Source organism: Engraulis encrasicolus, chromosome 10, assembly GCF_034702125.1.
Source record: "Engraulis encrasicolus isolate BLACKSEA-1 chromosome 10, IST_EnEncr_1.0, whole genome shotgun sequence".
Classification (NCBI taxonomy): domain Eukaryota; kingdom Metazoa; phylum Chordata; class Actinopteri; order Clupeiformes; family Engraulidae; genus Engraulis; species Engraulis encrasicolus.
This window is the reverse complement of record NC_085866.1, coordinates 4,003,829-4,021,323: the sequence shown is the minus strand read 5'-3', so window position 1 is coordinate 4,021,323 and position 17,495 is coordinate 4,003,829. Positions and strand designations below refer to the sequence as shown.

Sequence of the window (17,495 nt, the reverse complement as noted above, 5' to 3'; positions counted from 1 at the left end):
TGGACTGAGCCAGCCAATCATGACATCGTAGAAAAGCAAGGAGGGCAGTGTTGGGGCCTGGCCTCAGTGTTGCCAGATTTGGGCGGTTACCCGCCCTATTGGGCTGCTTGGCGTTTTTTTTTCTGCAGTTTCACGCCCATAGAAATCAATGCAATTTGTTGAAATTTGGGCGGAATTTCGTGCATTTTGGCAGCTTTTGAGAACCTTTTGGGCGGGAATTGATCAGACACATCTGGCAACACTGCCTGGCCTATGCCTATGCCGGGCTGTTTTTCGACCCCTGTCCAGTCCTGTTTGTTGATATAACTAGAACTGCATGTGCGCCTTCAGTAATGTAAGGAATCTTGAGGGGGGATTTACCTTCTATTTTTAACAGCTGCCTGCAGTGATGCACTGTGACCAAAAGGGGCAGTACGTCTTTCTCCGCAAATAGGACTAGCATAATTGATACAAGATTATTTCATGATTGTTTATTTTATGTACTGACAACTTTATAACGCCATGTTTTTTAACAGGCTAAAAGATTTGTTACTCCAAGATGAGTTAGCACTGTGGCATTAAAAAAGGGACAAGATTTTTTTTGTTATTCAGTGAATTTTCCTACCGCTTCATCTGTTACAGGGGCCATGTAGCTACAACTTTGTCTTCATAAAGGCCTACCTTTTCAAATAGGCTAGTGATTCTCAACCTTTTTTGAACAAACGTCCACTTGGCATCATCACAAGCCTCCCAACGCCCCCTTGACCTCATCATAAGCCTGGCAAGTTAACGCATCCTTAATGTTAAAAAATGAAATGGCCTAATGCCACCCAATGGCAACTAAGCACGCCCCCTCTCAGCTGTATTCTTCTCAACGCCCCCCCTAGAGCTCCCCAACGCCCCCCTGGGGGGGGGCTGTACCACCCTAGTTGAGAAACACTAAAACAGGCCTAAACACTCTACTCATGGCCTCTATTGTTTTTTTCCTCTATTGGTATTTCCCTGTTTTCTCCGTGCAACACTGAGGCAAGAGGTGACAAGCAAAATAAAAGGGCAGGAGGTGCTGAAGAAACAAAGTATCCAAGGCATTCTTACCAAAAAAGTTAAAATAGCTTTATTAAATGGTTAAATCAGCAGGACCTGCGCCAGTGACGCTTCAGTATTGACTCTACCCTGATGAAGGCCACTCCTTGGCCGAAACATGTTGGCGGTTTTACCTTTTCTACAATGATTTAGCCATTTAATAAAGCTATTTTAACTTTTTTGGGAAGAATGCCTTGGATACTTTGTTTCTTTTGCATCCTATTTTTTGACCAAAGAGCACCTTCGGACTACCAACCAAAAAACGCCTTATCCTCTTGTGCCTTGCTGCATGCAGGAGGACACAGTCTCCACTAGAGGGCAGTAGAGCAGCACTGGGGCTCAGTGTTCGCCAGGCCTGCATAACTGTATCATAGACACCAGTGGTCTTCAAAATGGGGGCCAGGGACCCCTGGGGGGCTACTAGGGGGTGCTAGGTGGGTCACGGTAGGTTGGCAGGAAAAGCATCCACATCCTTACTGCTTAAAAACTCAATCACTGTGGCTCCCTTTCAATAGCGCCAGAAACGGCCCAGTAGCCATTACTCCCCTGGTCCAAAGAAGCAGCTGACAAAACTGTTCCCTCAGTAGTACGTAATTGATCACTGTTTAGTGTTCGGTGTTAAAAAGAAAACGAAGAAAAAAAAGAGAAACTAATTTGGATTCTGAGCATTTGTGTCGTCATTCTCTTGGGTCACTTTTTTACAGACAGCATCTCAAACACAGACGAGACTGACTAGGCACCATGACCAGGCACCATGACTACCTCATTATCATGACCACATTACATTAGACTCAGCGGACACTTTTATTCAAAGAGATTCAGGGCATTGGATGCAGATGCAGGGCATTGGTTATAGTCCATGGAGCAATATGGGATGAAGTGTGTTGCTGAAGGGTACTTCAGCCATGGATGGAGGTGTAGGGAGAGGTAGGTTTGAGTGGGATTCGAACCTGCAACCCTCTGATCTAAAGACCACCTCCTAACGATTAGGCCACAGTTACCCCATGACTACTGTATACTATGAGCAGTCTGAGTGTGTGTCTGTACGATGTTTTTAAAAAATGATTATTATTTTTATTTGTGGCTTTTTTGCATTTATTTGATAGGACATTATGAGATGGTGACAGGAAATGAATGGGAGAGAGAGACGGGGGAGGATCGGGTAAATGACCTCATGCTGGAATCGAACCTGAGTCCCCGGTAGAACAGTGCAGTGCCCTACCGTTTGAGACACGGCCGGACCTGATGCTTTAGTTTTATTTATTTAATAACAGCATAGCCTACCTTCATGTGAACTGTGATGTTCTGAAATGAGATCTGTACGTGAAGGTGCTTCACAGAGCTGAGCTAGAACTGGAAATCAAATCTGAAGGAGGCCATGAAAGAAAGAGGCAGTGTGCTGGGGGAGAAAACTGCAGCCTGTTGACTGTTGAGTTTCATTTGTTTCCACCAATGTAATCCCATTAATAAATAATAACAATGAACAACAATTTTATATGACATATTCTGAAATAGCGGTGGCAGAAAAGTAATATGCAGAATTCCAGATGACTGGAACGTTGGATTTGAGTGGTCCCCGTGCGCAGTGCAGTGCAGCGCAGTGGCCCTGAGCAAGAGGTGTGTTGACAGGTGATTATATCTATTAATCTCTGGATTACAGCATGTTGATGCCACACATGCCCCGTAATCTGTGGGGTTAAGCAGCACGGCCCTATCTACTGTGAGTTTTGTCCAGTAATCTAATCCCTGCTGCTGCTGCTGTACTGTACGCACACATCTGGCTCTGCTGTGGGGAACTGAACGGTGTAATCCTCCATTACAGAACACTTTTATTATGCTCCACTGATGAGCCCCTGCATTTTAATTATGGAAATGCCGTTTGCATATCCAGAGGCCAAACTAAGTAATTGCATAACATTATTCAATTAGCTTTGCCCTCTCTCTGTCACTCTCACTCTCAATCTCGCTGCCTTTCTCTCATCCTCCCCCTCACTTCAACATCAACTGACTGTCTCTCTGTCTGTTTTTTATATGCAAGCGGAAGCTTCGCTTATTACAAAGGGTCTTTTCAGGCCAGCCCTTTATTATGGATGTTAATTGTCTCTGTATATCATTCACAACTATTATCATTATTATTATTATTATTATTATTATTATTATTATTATTATTATTATTATTATTATTATCATTATCATTATTATTATTATTATGTAATAATACAATTATTATTCATGACAGCCTTTTCAAACCCAGTGATGATGTGTGAGTTTGTGTTGTAGGCCTACTCACGGTGGCTTTGGTCAAGCCAAGGACAAAAAAGACATTCAACTGCCACCACCCATTGATGTTGATTGATATCTACGTAAAAGAACAAATACAAAAATAAAATGAACATCACATTTTGGCACACATCTCCTCGGATCAAATGTATGGAAGACCAAATGTTGGGCTCATCTGCCTGTCAGCTGGTTGCACCATACTTTACATAACAATGATTCAATTCTTGATGTTGGCATTATTTTGGTATTTAGCAGCAATGCTTATGGTTCACCTATTCTCTCCACCGTCCACTTAGTGATATTCACATTACTCTCACATTCAGAGTTTTGACTATGATCTCAAAAAAGCCCTGGCCTGGCAACAATGCAAAAATATGTAGCACTAAATATTTTTTAAAAAATATATTGATTAATTGAGTTATTAATTTCAGGTACTGTATATATTGCCCAGTATCAGGATTTTGATATTTGGAAACTAGGACTGTACTATCCAGACTCCTAACTCATTTACTTTCACCAAACGAGGACTTGGTTTGGTATGAGACTGACCCAATATTGAATACAGGACGTCTCAGATGGAAAGTGGATAAAGGTCTTCAAAACCCCTAGTGTATATCCTAAGGCAGTGGTGTAGTTTACGTAGAACGCGGGTATACGGAGTATACCCACTTCTAAATTTCAGGGATTTCAGTATACCCACTTGAAATAGATTGATCCATTGTTTTGAATAGCACAAATATATACAGTATACACACTTCAAAAAATGCTCAAATATACAGTATACCCACCATGAAAAAGTAGACTACACCACTGTCCTGAGGCACACTGATGACGTAAACTTATCATAAAGTAAACAGTTACTAAACACAGACTAAACTCTGTGAGTCGTGACTTAGAAAACAAACAGAATGGGATGATGGATCCCAGGAAATAACTTCATAACGACTGAAAAAGTGTCAGCGTTCCCCCAAACAATGGGTTGAAAGGTTTGTGGTGCAGGAATACCATAATCTTGTCTCCCCAAAACACTTTTCTTTGCTGCACTACCTTGCATTTTCTCTAAACAAATGTGTCAGATGGGAGTCTAGTTGTAAAATCACGGTAGGAAGAGATACAATAAAAGGAGACTACACCATTGCCTTGCCATTGATATTTTTTTTGCCTCTCATTATATGCTTGCGAAATGACTGTATACAAAACTGAACATGACATTTTATATGCTTAGTCTATGTACTGCCGATTGTACTGGCTTTCATTTAGTCTGAGGTGATTGTGTATGGTACCACAATTTTGTTTTCATTTTATTTAGTGTTTCTTCTTGTTGGTAGATATCAAAATCCTATTCGACAGACAGACCTTCACCTCCGTTGTATTGTATCGTGTACTGGAAAGCTGGTTTTGGGTATTAACGTGCAGATTATGCTGTGTTTCAGACATCCTGTGGGTCATTCCATGTCAATTCACATGATTCCCTAGAATCTCCCCAGGTGACTCTCTCCGATTTACCCTATATCTCTCATACAGGTACCCTTTGATGTCAATTGAAAGAATACCAAGTATTAGCACCCTACGTCCAACGGTTGCGGAGATGAAGCCCTCCAAAGTTGGGGTGCCATGCCCACTTTTCAAGCCTGTGAATTGCATACAAAATTTACAAGCAGATTTTGACACCTCTGGTTTTAGTTTGAAGGAAGATACAGGCCTAAAAATCACCATGGCCCCTCAATATGACCCTGTCTACCAGATGATGTACTTAAAAATAGCATGTCTTGGTTATTTTTGGCTGTATTAAGCCTTAAAAACTGAATTTGTGAAAAGCGTGTTGAAGAGTCTTGCCATTTTGGGGTTCCAGATCTAGGAAACTGTGTATGCTTTGGGAGTCATAATTGATTTTCCATCATATTTGGGAACTGTACAGTGTATTCCAAAAAATGTAGGGCGCTCAGACTTAAAAAGATAAAATAGGAGGGACTCGAAAACAGCTTTGGGACAAAATGACCTTACGGTACCCTCTACTTCAGGCCTCAAATTAACCATGTGGGCACTTGATAACTGGAACGCCCTTTTAACCCCATGTACAGTAGCACTGTATCAAACATTCAAGCTTGGAAAAACTTTGTTTTTCAAAGTTCTTCATATTAATCTTGGCCTTCAAAGTATATGTTTTTCTCTATATCTCATCACAGTGTCTATTTTGTCTGCTGCCATCTGCTGGTCTAAAAAAGTAACAACAGCGTAATGTAAGAAAACAACAGGGGCTGGAAAATCTTGCCCATAATTTAGCAATAAAGCACTGTAATTATTATACCGTATATTGCTAAATACTAATTATGATTTTAACAAGCATGATGCATATAGTTTAAATAACTTCTTAAGTGTGACTGCTTAATGCTCAATCAAGATGCCAGTGCCAAGATGGCCTCACCCTGCACTACATTTCTACCACACATGGGGGTGGGGGTGTCCTGGTAGAAATGTAATCATGATTGAGAATTCTGCATAATGCTCGTTAAAAATCATAATTATTGGTAGCCTAGCGAGCTTAACCCCTCGGGCGTCTAGGCTTCTAGGCTACTTTATTGGTAACTTATGGGCAAGATTTTCCAGCCCCTTTTGTTTTCTTACATTACACTGTTGTTGCTTTTTTTGACCAGCAGATGGCGGCAGAGAAAACAGACACTGTGATGAGACATAGACAAATACATATAATTTCAAGGCCAAGATTAATATGAAGAACTTTGAAAAACAAAGTTTTTCCAAGCTTGAATGTTTGATACAGTGCTACTGTACATGGGGTTAAAAGGGCGTTCCAGTCATCAAGTGCCCACATGGTTAATTTAAGGCCTGAAGTAGAGGGTACCGTAAGGTCATTTTGTCCAAAAGCTGTTTTTGAGTCCCTCCTATTCCATCATTAAAAGTCTGAGCGCTCTACTTTTTTTGGAATACACTGTACAGTTCACCAATATGATGGAAAATCAATTATAACTCCCAAAGCATACATAGTTTCCAAGATCTGGAACCCCAAAATGGCAAGACTCTTCATCACGCTTTTCACAAATTCAGTTTTTAAGGCTTAATATAGCCAAAAATAACCAAGGCATGCTATTTGTAAGTACTTCATCTGGTAGACAGGGTCATATTGAGGGGCCATGGTGATTTTTAGGCCTGTATCTTCCTTCAAACTAAAACCAGAGGTGTCAAAATCTGCTTGTAAATTTTGTATGCAATTCACAGGCTTGAAAAGTGGGCATGGCACCCCAACTTTGGAGGGCTTCATCTCTGCAACCGTTGGACGTAGGGTGCTAATACTTGGTATTCTTTCAATTGACATCAAAAGGTACCTGTATGTGAGATATCGGGTAAATCGGAGAGGGTCATATGGGGAAGGCGTGTGAATTGACATGGAATGACCCCTGTGTGACTGGGTCTGCATTACAACCTGCTTTTTCCCGTGACAGATGTCAAATACCATCCTGTAAAAAATGTCAGATTAGCACAAAAGAGCATTTTGATTAATCCAACGATTACAGAAGCACTTAGGTTTATTAAAGTACCCCCCCTACCGCCCCATCCCTCCTCAAATCCCCTGCAGAGCAGAGCAAGCTTTGGGGTCGTCAGGGGATTACGTGCAGGTAGACACCATTGTCTACTCAAACAATCCACAAGCCATAAGCCTCCGCCTGACCCTTCCCCAGGCTTGTCACGACCCCGCTGGCAAACTAGGCAGTGGCCTAGGGCCCCCCAGGTAAAAGGAGGCCCCCCTGGTAATGACTCGCTATGTAATTGTACTCAAATGACAGCAATGACAACTTTGTGAGTAAGGCAAAAAAACCCTCCCAAAATCCATTGACTGAAATGCACAATGATACTGTTATCAAAATCTCTCTTGAGGTGGGGGGGCCCTCTCAAATAGTTTAAAGAGAAAGGGGGGGGGCTATGTTGTTCTTTGCCTAGGGCCCCCAAGTACCTTGCAGTGGCCCTGAACCCTCCTGGTTTCCAGCGCTCCCTCCTTCACTGCTCGTACGCTCCCCAGGGCACACGGGTCTCTGTTTGAACAATGGCTTTTACTCAATCAACACCATAATCCCTCCTGTGTAACATGGCGAACACATATGCTGGAGCTGAGTGTCACAGAAATCAAACAGGGACTAGTAGTAGTAGGCCTACCTGGTGATGGGATGGGATGTTTACGGGAGATGTACTGAATGAGACAAGCACTCTGACAAGCTGCAGCAGAGCTGACACCCAGCCTGCAGCTGCAGTCAGCTCAACACCCAGCCTGCAGCTGCACGAGTAGGCTACAGCAGTGGTTCCCAACCTATGGGTCGCCAAAGATCCACAGTGGGTCGTGACGCCCTCTTGATTTTAAGGGGTTTGATTTTTTTAATACATATAGCCCATGTTGAATAAATGACAAAGCATTTAAACTAATATATGCATAGAAGCAACAAAATGTAAGTGATACATTAAACATTTATACTACATTCATTCTAAATATTGAGGAATAAAATGATAATTATCATGTGACTCCCTCTCATGCGGGCGCTCATGCGATTGGGTCACCAAAGCTTACAATGGCAAAAATATGGGCCCCAAGATGAAAAAGGTTGGGAACCCCTGGGCTACAGTATACATACACTGTACACAGTAGCCTCACCAAGCCTCCTCATCACCCAGGGGTGAATGTTGTTGGTTTCTTACCAGTGCTGCCCCCTCTTTAAAATTTATCTTTTTATTCTTATTTTTACAGTTACATTAACTTATAGTGTGTATTGTGACAACATGAAATGTAACTAAATGATATTCAATTGTATAAAATTGATCAAATTAGTATGCGATATAAACGATATAGGAGAAAGGTCTCGATAATATACACTTTTATATCACGATAACGATATATATCGTTATATTGCCCAGCCCTACCGCAAACAAACAAACAAAATAAGCAGGTGCACTACAGATCTATATTGCTGCTGCATGGCTATTTCGGGTGCCTCTTCAGGGACACTTGTCTCAAATGGCATAGTGTGGTTGTATGTGATTTCTGCAGACCTTCCTTTTTTTTAAAGTCGTTTATTTGGGCAGTATTAAAACCCCTTAGCGCAGCACTATGGCTCTCTGTAATGTCATAGCAATGTTGTTATGATGTAGTTAAGCATTTTCAGCAAGTGAATAGGGTCGCCGGCTAACCCAGCTGAAGTAGGAGGCTACACCTCGTATTGCACACCTGCTGTAAAGTTTATACCAGTGCTACGTATCTGTGCCCACCCGTCTACTTTCACCCCTGTCTTATCTACCTAACACACGCCTGGATTGCCCACTGTCCTCACAACCACCTTCACACATTCTACACAACCACCCTCACCAGTGGTGTAGTCTACGTAGAACGCGGGTATACGGAGTATACCCACTTCTAAATTTCAGGGATTTCAGTATACCCACTTAAAATTGATTGATCCATTGTTTTGAATAGCACAAATATACAGTATACCCACTTCAAAAATGCTCAAATATACAGTATACCCACCACAAAAAAGTAGACTACGCCACTGACCCTCACACATACAGTAGGTACTACACACCACCCAAACTCAACCGTGACTACACACACACACACTATCCAAAATGCAATCATCCATTCCTTGCACAGACTACACACAACCAAAATCAATCCCCCTCACACACACTACACACAAGCAAATTCAACCACCCTTGCACACACAACACACATCACCCAAAGTTAACCACCTGGCCTCGCACAACACACCATTATAATTCACTCTCAATCCCACATAGACCTTCACAGAACGCATGCCACATAATTGTCACATTATCGCACACTCTCTGGCGTAAAAGGGCACAGGCCCTAAGGAAAATTCATAAGTCTTGATCAATATAATGATTTATTGTTTTCCTCAAATTCAGTCTGTGTCTCAACTACCATTTAAAGGTGCACTGTGTAATATTTTTGCTAGTTTATTTCCAGAACTCATGCAGCCCATTCACAAATGTTACCTTTTTCATGAATTATTATAACAACCATGAAATTCTCATTATGACTGGGAAAATTGCACTTTTTAGACATGAAAAGGTGGATCTTTTCCATGTCCGCCATTTTGAATTTCCAGAAATAGACATTTTTAGCTGCAAGAATTACTGTACTTTGGTCATATTCGTAAACAGTAATTTATTATGCTGTAAATATTCAAAAAGATGAAAAGATCAAATAAGGCAATGCACAGTTTTAATGAGCAGCAGTTGCAATACCTACTCTGGCCAGAAGTCTAGGCCTACATTTTATATTGTGTTACATTTTTTTTGCACATTTTGGTCTGTTACTCATTTTCATTTACCTGCATGTTTGGATTGACTGTGAGTTCTGTTCCAAAAAGCAGAATTAGTCGAGAAAGCACAGACTAGATATACTATCGAGTTTACAGAGATCAAGACATCAAACATTCACTTTCAAACACCATTAATTACACATTTACATCACCATGCCAATAGGTTTTAGGCTGATACAGCACAATATTTCATTCACTGCCACAGATCTTACAGGTGGTCTCACCAAGTGTTATATAAAGTAGGCTACTCAAAAAGTAGCCAAGAGAAACGTTATGAATCCCACAGGGAAATTAAGGAATGGCCAGTTCAATATAAGTCCAACAAATAAGTGTTGATGTAGAGTACTGGCGATGTCATAAGCAGCCGTGGGGCAGCCGTGGCCTAGTGGTTCAGGAGATGGGCTTTAAATCAGACGGTTGCAGGTTCGAACCCACCCTTCCACTCCCTATCTCGCGCCATGGTGGAGGTGCCCTTGAGTAAGGCACCTAACCCCACACTGCTCCAGGGACTGTAGCCAATACCCTGTACTTCAATAACTGTCAGTTGCTTTGGATAAAAGCGTCACCTAAGTGTAATGTAATGTAATGTTATAAGTTCACAGGTGCTGTTCATGAGGAAAACCTAGATTCTCCAAATAAAACAGCATTGCCCATTGCACTCTTATGTTCAGTATGTATTTTTTAATATTTTGTTGGGCTTTTCATTGCCTTCATTTGACAGGATAGTGAAGGTAGTGACAGGAAGTGAGTTGGCAGCAGAGAGAGATGGGGAAGGGTCGGCAAAGGACCCAGGGCGGGAGTCGAACCCGGGTCGGCCACATAGCAAACGAGTGCCCTACCATTTGCGCCAGGCGCCACGGTAGGGCCGTATGTACTGTATGTATGTTAAAGTTCATTTTCCCTTTCAGACACATGACATATGGAGAATGCTTTGTACCTTGACTAGATGTTTTCCCCGGTAACGTATGTTCATCTGATTTAAATTAAGCCTGTGAGATTAGATTACTGAAATGGCATCAGTCTTATAAGAAGCTTACTGATGCGTACTTCTGGTATTACCTTTTTTACTGTGCCCAAAGCATATGAAAATTATAAGCCTACGGCTAAATTAGGATTTAATTGAGTGTTTGTTGAGATTGGGGCCTAAATCAATTCATTAGTTATTATGTACAAATGTGCTAAGAGCACCATTATTCTGAAGTGCATGGGCAAAGCTGAGGGGTGCAATAATGATAGAGATGTCAGATTGACTGAGGGGTGCAATGTCGTTAGAGATGTCGGATTGACTGAGGGTGCAATATTGTTGATGTCAGATTGAATGACAAGTTGTTTTCATCATGTACAGGGACGAATCATGACTCCATGGGTCCCTGGGTCAGACAACAAGAAAGGCCCCCCTCCATGGGTGTTGCTAGTTTTTACAAAATGATTCAGGGTTTTAGGCCAGATCTCAGAGACTCTATGTTGTTTAGGTTTTGGGGGGTATATTTCTCGTTAATATTGTGGCCTCTTAGTGCACATGGGGTCGCATGCGGGTCTATTCACAATTTGCTGAAAATACTCAACTACTACATAACAACATTACTGAGAGCCTTAAGTAACAGATTAAGACATAGCCATTACAATGTTGGTGACAGTAAGGGTATAAAGGGTTAAAATACAACGGTAAAAAGTGTGATTTTAACGTAGTGTGAAAATGGAAATATAGAGGCTTGGCCTTCAGGGCCCCCTTGACTCTTGGGCCTCTGGGCATGGGTCCGGTAGGCCACTGCAATAAGTAGTCCTTGGCCATGTAGCCAACACTGTGTTACCGATGGCCGTTCACTCTCTCAGAGTGTGTGTACATAAGATCAAAATCAATGGCTGTGTAACTAGGTCTCACTTTTCTTCCCAAAAACTAAAAGTAAAACATTAAACGCCAGAATAGTCAGCTGACCTTAAAGCTACACTGATGCGGTCAAACATTCCAGGAGCATTGCACGCACGCACACGCACACACGCACGCACGCACGCACGCACTCACTCACTCACGCACGCACGCACGCACGCACGCACGCACGCACGCACGCACACTTTATTGTTTGTTGTTTATTGTTTGCTCTACATTTTTCATTTGTCACACACTGTTTTTCCTTGCTCTTCAAAAAGTTGCATTTATCCATTTTGCTTCATAGCCTATAATAAATAATTTCGGGTTACTGTGTCATTTCCCCCAGTTTTCTGTACAAATATAACACCAGCTGAACATGGATCGTCACTGTACTAAAAAGAAATAAATAGACCTATTTTATTTTACCCTGTGAAAATACATTTTCACATGATGTTTGACTTGAAACCTGGGGCAAGTTGAAACTCAATTGTATCGCCACTCAAAAGAATTATGGAAGAAAGTTGTGGAAATTTGAGAAGTTTATAGGCCTCTCAAATCCATCAATGAATGCAGGAAGTTAGATGCCTGCAGGATGCAGCTACAGGATGTGGATAGATACCAGAAACTGGCATCAGGTGTGCCCCAAAAACTTTAAACATTTTGTTTCTGTATGTAGGCTACTACCCACCCATGACTAGGCCTACCTCAGGTTTTCAATGTAGGTGTAGTTAGTTGATTACATTTACACTGACAGTCAGTTATTTTTCAACAAAACAACAACAAAAAACCCTTTATTTGATCATGAATATGCTTGTTATTTTCTGAGCTAAACCTTTCATCAACAGATTTTTCAAGAGTTTTATAGTGTCATAACTTACTGCTAGAGTAGGCTAGGAAGTGGAGACAGCGGCAGCATCTCCTGTTGCGGAGGCGGATGCAAGCTTGGAGACGTCTCGAGCTTTCTGAGAGGGCGCGAAAGGGTTAAATTGTAGGCGGTGCACTTAGTGGATTTGGGGGAGGAAGCGAGACGCCCAATAGGGTATATTAATTACCAAAAAAGCGCAATGTTGGTAGCTTATGTCGGGTCCTAGGCTACGGAGAAGGTGTCAAGGATTTAAAATTATATCCTGTCGTCGTCGACAAGTCCTCGTTTCTCCGAGGAGATGGGAGATGTCACTGAGGAGGCGTTGCTGAGCTACATTTATTCTGTAGGTGGTAGAGTTAAAAACGCAGATATATTAAAAAAGTATAAACCCTTCATAAGCCATAACGACCTGGAACTGCGGGGTGAGTAGCCTTAGCGTATCTATGCTGTGAATAACATTACAGAACACTGCATGGTCTATTCGCCGCCCTATGTGGTCAGACTTTCATTTAAAGCCCATACATTCATCGATTTTAATAGTATATCTATAAACTTTGTATAAAGTATATTTCTGAAGGTACATATTTGACAACGTTGTTGTTGGTGAATGGCGCCTTCACAGAAACAAGCGCAAAAATAGGGGAAAACATCAGAGAAACATCTGGTTCGTATTAGACAGCCTCTGAATAGTTACAGTGTCGCTTGGAATTCACTTATTTCCTCCCCTTCACTGGTTGGGAGCGCCTGGCCTGGGTAAACTCTCCTTCATCTGTCATGTAAACTTGGCTGGGCCAGAGAAAGACAACATGTAATAATCACCATGTGCAGAAAGTCCAACTGATGGACTCTCTCCATAGCCTGTTCATGTGATCCACAAACGTTTTAATGTTGTGAATGGTCCAGATGTAATAGCCTACTAATTCTATGTCTACATCAGTCATAATGTATGCTGGACAACAACTGCTGGAGGGGGAGGTGGAGAGATTTTTAGGTCAATTAAAATTAAACGTTCCATAATTAAAAGACAATTATACAGATAAAAGAAGTGTGTGGGCACGTTTAAAACCCTAAATACCTTAAATGATAATAATCTGGTTTGACCTTGAAGCAAGAGGTCAGAGCTGTGTCCAGCTGCTGCCGTAGGACAGTGGTGTGGTGTGTGTACCTCGGAGGCTGGAAAAGCCCTGCTATCCTATCCAGGCCACCACCACCATCTGACATGGCTTTTAAATAATCACCATCCTCATTGAGGACACTGCGCAAAACATGTGTCATTTAATCACACTCCTGTAATTACAGCTTTTTAATTTGATCAGAGCACATACAGTAGGTGTGTGATTAGTAGTAGTGTGTGGTAAGGGGAGCAATGCATGGCATCCATGCTGCATATAGAGAAATGGAAGTCCCACTGGCGACAGCAAAGCTTATTGCTGGGGCATTCCCTTTTACAGAATAAATGATGTGCCCTCTGTTGAATAAAATGTATCCTCTGAGGTACAATGTGATGTTCTGTGAGGTAACTTACAGAAGCCTACTGTATCTCCAGGTACAAAACCTCTTTTTCCAGATTTGTGTACCATAAAAGGTTGCCACAAAGATCCTTTATGTTACCATATTGTGCCTATGAAGGTGCATAATTGTATACCAACAAACTTGCAACAGTAGGCCTATAGTTCAATATTTTCTGTGCGTGGATATTGCCCATATGTGATTCGTCAAGACTGTCCAGTGTCCAGATTAGCAGCTGATTGTGAGGTCTCGCCGGTCATAACCTGTACTAGATTCCTGTCGGCCATGTGTTTAAGTGTCCGCTTCCTTCAGAGTTCCTGTTGTTAGGGGCGGATGTAGCCATTTTGGGGCCCTAGGCGAAATATAAACATGGGGCCCTGCCTCACAAGTCATCATATAGCCATAACATTCTGTGTTTTGGTGCTGTTTTAATGTTTTCTCTCATATATCCTCGATTACTTTACGTAAGTGATAAATGAAGGTCCAGAGACAATTTTTTGTGTGTGTTTACCGCTACTGGTGTGACAGTAGTTGGGGGTCGTTATGGAGGACAGATTTGGTCTGGGCCCTAGGCAATTGGCCTAGGTTTGCCTGATGGCAAGTCCGCCTCTCTCTGCCTGTTGTTAGTGGTGTATGGGGTGTATGTGACAGTAGGGTGTCAGTGTGACGGGAAACAGGAAAGGTCTGAAATGCCAATGGGTTATGCAAATGCTAACCTGACCCCTTACTTTCCTCATCACTTCCTCAATATTTCTTTCAAAAACCTTTTTTTAAAACTCAGAATAGCTCTGGATGCCAAGTAGCCTCCCTCCTTGTATAGTGTGGTGGGGTACACAGCTTAAAATAGTTGCTCCTTGGGACAACAAATTCGAGTACTGTTTACTCTTGCTGGAATGCGGTCTGTCTTAGTAGTTCAAAGTAAGTTAGATGCTTTTGCTTGAAATGGGTCAGCTGTCTTTAAAACAACAGAGGTTTATAACTGCTGTTTGAAATGCTTTATCAGGAGAGTTTAAGTCTAAAAGCATACAGTTTTCAATTGTATGGCTGTGTGTACACCGTGCTGGTGTGTGGATCCACGCGGGAGGTTTAGGGTAACAGGAAGTGGTGGTTTACTCCGTTTACAGACGCTTCACTCAGTTTCCCGTGTAGTCGTCTCTGAGGAATGGGGAGGGAGGGAGGCACTGCCCTTTTCTCATTTTTGGTGATTCAAGCGATTTCTCTTCTCAGGCTCAGCAGTGCCACCATCCTCAGCCACTCCCACTCTCCCACATAAACACACAGACAGACAGACAGAGAGTTTTTGTTTTGAATGTTTAGATCAACATTACTAATCACAAAGATGCACATAACTAAAATCTGAATGTCTTTAATAAAAGATATACTAATAGGCCTACGATATATACTATACTATACCAATGTGGGCAAGTCAAATGAAAAAAAAAGCTTTTTTGTTTCATATTTTGTCATGGGTTCTTTAAGGGCCAAAAACAGTTTGTTTCTATACAAATGATACTAATCATCATGGTATTCCTTCTCCAGCAAAATACAGAGAGGAGTTCAAAGCCATCATCGACCGCATCGCAGTGGTGAAATCAGAGAATGTAAGTCCTGCCAACACTATGGAATGAACTGTTTACTTTGCAACCATGAGGAAATATGAAGAGTTTCGTTGCAAAACCATTTTCGTTGCAAAACCATATCCACCATTTTTGACTTTTGGATGTTATTATTGGAAATGACTGTTCAGATATCCTGTTGTGTGAATGCTTGCCATTCAAATAATTTGAGAACATACTTTTTAAACCTATTTCCAAAAATGTTCCAATTAGGGGTGGGCATAGATTAATTTTTTTAATATAGATTAATCTCACTGTAATTATGAAATTAATCTAGATTAATCTAGATTAATCTATATCAAAATGGCTCATTCAGAATAGGCACGCTAGCGAAATAATGCCAAAAAAAACCTTGGGGTTTCTTAAGACAGATCGCGCATTAGACCAAAGCACATCTTTTTTTCCAAAATGCATCTCATCTTCAAAAAATGGTCATGTTTATACTTGGTTATAAAGCATATGCACAAGTACAAGCACAAGCATGAAGCATAAGATAGGCCTACTGAAATTTTAAAATGAACAGCGCTGTAAGTTGTAGAGGCAAATACAGATAAATCTGTCAAACATTACATTTATACAAAATTATGTATTATTTAAAATACTTATATTTATCATTACTATTTAAACAAAATTACCTCAACGATTCAGCATTTCTAATGGAGAGAGAGAGAGAGAGAGAGAGAGAGAGAGAGAGAGAGAGAGAGAGAGAGAGAGAGAGAGAGAGAGAGAGAGAGAGAGAGAGAGAATCTGCCACTGACTGTAAAAAAAAGAGCAGTGGCTCCTTTAAGAAAAGGAGGAGCTCTGCGCGCAGTAGGCGCAGCAGCCCTCAGCAGAGCCAGCCAACTGGCTATCTAGAACCTACAGCACTGGCACACGGCGATTTGGGCAAAACCGGCCAGGTGTTCTCAGAGTTAGAATGCCAGAGGAGTTACAGCTCAAAAAGAATTCAGTTTGCAAAAAAAAAAAAATCAAGCGCGACAACCGCGAGGATTGTTACCTACCGTTTGACATGAGAATATCTCACTGAGTCGCAAATGTGCGCGATTACAACACAAACATTCAGCGAGAGTAGATATTGACAGTTTCAGTTTGACCATCTTCAAAATGCATATCACACGGAATGTTTTACAATTATGGCACAGGCAAGATTTCTGGAAGTTGTTTAGGCTATGTGTTCCATGCAATGCGTGAGGAAATGAAGGCTATGTCGGGCTGGTAGCCTACTCACACACAATAGCCTAATGTATCTTTGTGCTTCACCTCAAACAATGTCTCTTTAGTCTACCACTTATGAAAAAGCACTCAAACAACATCTACCACGGGAGAGTGATTAATGTTTCCAGCATGCAAACATTTCATATTTAGTAGGTCTGCTGAAGCAACAGGTGGAGAGGAGAAACGACTGGAGCGCAATCTGAACGCGTCTGTCAATTAAACGCTATGGTGACGTGCATACCCAAACTCCAAATCTATATTTTGAGAATAGATTAACGTGCGATATTTTCTTTATCGCGCGACAAGACTCTCACATTATCGCAGCACGTTAACGCCGATAACGGCCCACCACTAGTTCCAATATAGATATACGTCATTTTGCATTGAAGCTCTTCATATTTACATCATTGTAGCTCTTTTCCAGGGCTTGACACTGGCACCTGACAACCGGCCAAATGCTGGTAAAACTTGGCTGTGGCTGGTAACAAATTCAGTGTCATTAGCCAATTTGGCTGGTAGCTATTCTGTGGTATGACATATAGCGTACATTCTGCATTTTGCCGCTTGTGTATCAATTGTTTGTTTAAGTTCAAGAAAAAGCTCAGTTACTCACTTTCTGTTTGTTTATTTTATTTACATAGAAACCCATGCACTTATCTTCTTGCTCTAAGCACCTCCTCTTCTGAGGATAGATATAGACTGAGTACAGTTGGGTACACTTTTATTTTTGTCCC

General features: G+C 41.5%; 1 protein-coding gene across 1 annotated transcript in view; it reads left to right on the top strand.

The window, feature by feature from the left end:
• The first annotated feature begins 12,623 nt into the window (after positions 1 to 12,623).
• LOC134456500 (ankyrin repeat domain-containing protein SOWAHA) overlaps positions 12,624 to 17,495 on the top strand; it is a 42,432-nt gene continuing 37,560 nt past the window's right edge. Inside the window, exons 1-2 of the mRNA XM_063207864.1 lie at positions 12,624 to 12,843; positions 15,470 to 15,531. Coding sequence (XP_063063934.1) covers positions 12,720 to 12,843; positions 15,470 to 15,531 — 186 coding nt within the window. The 5' untranslated portion in view covers positions 12,624 to 12,719. The remainder of the gene's footprint in view (positions 12,844 to 15,469; positions 15,532 to 17,495) is intronic.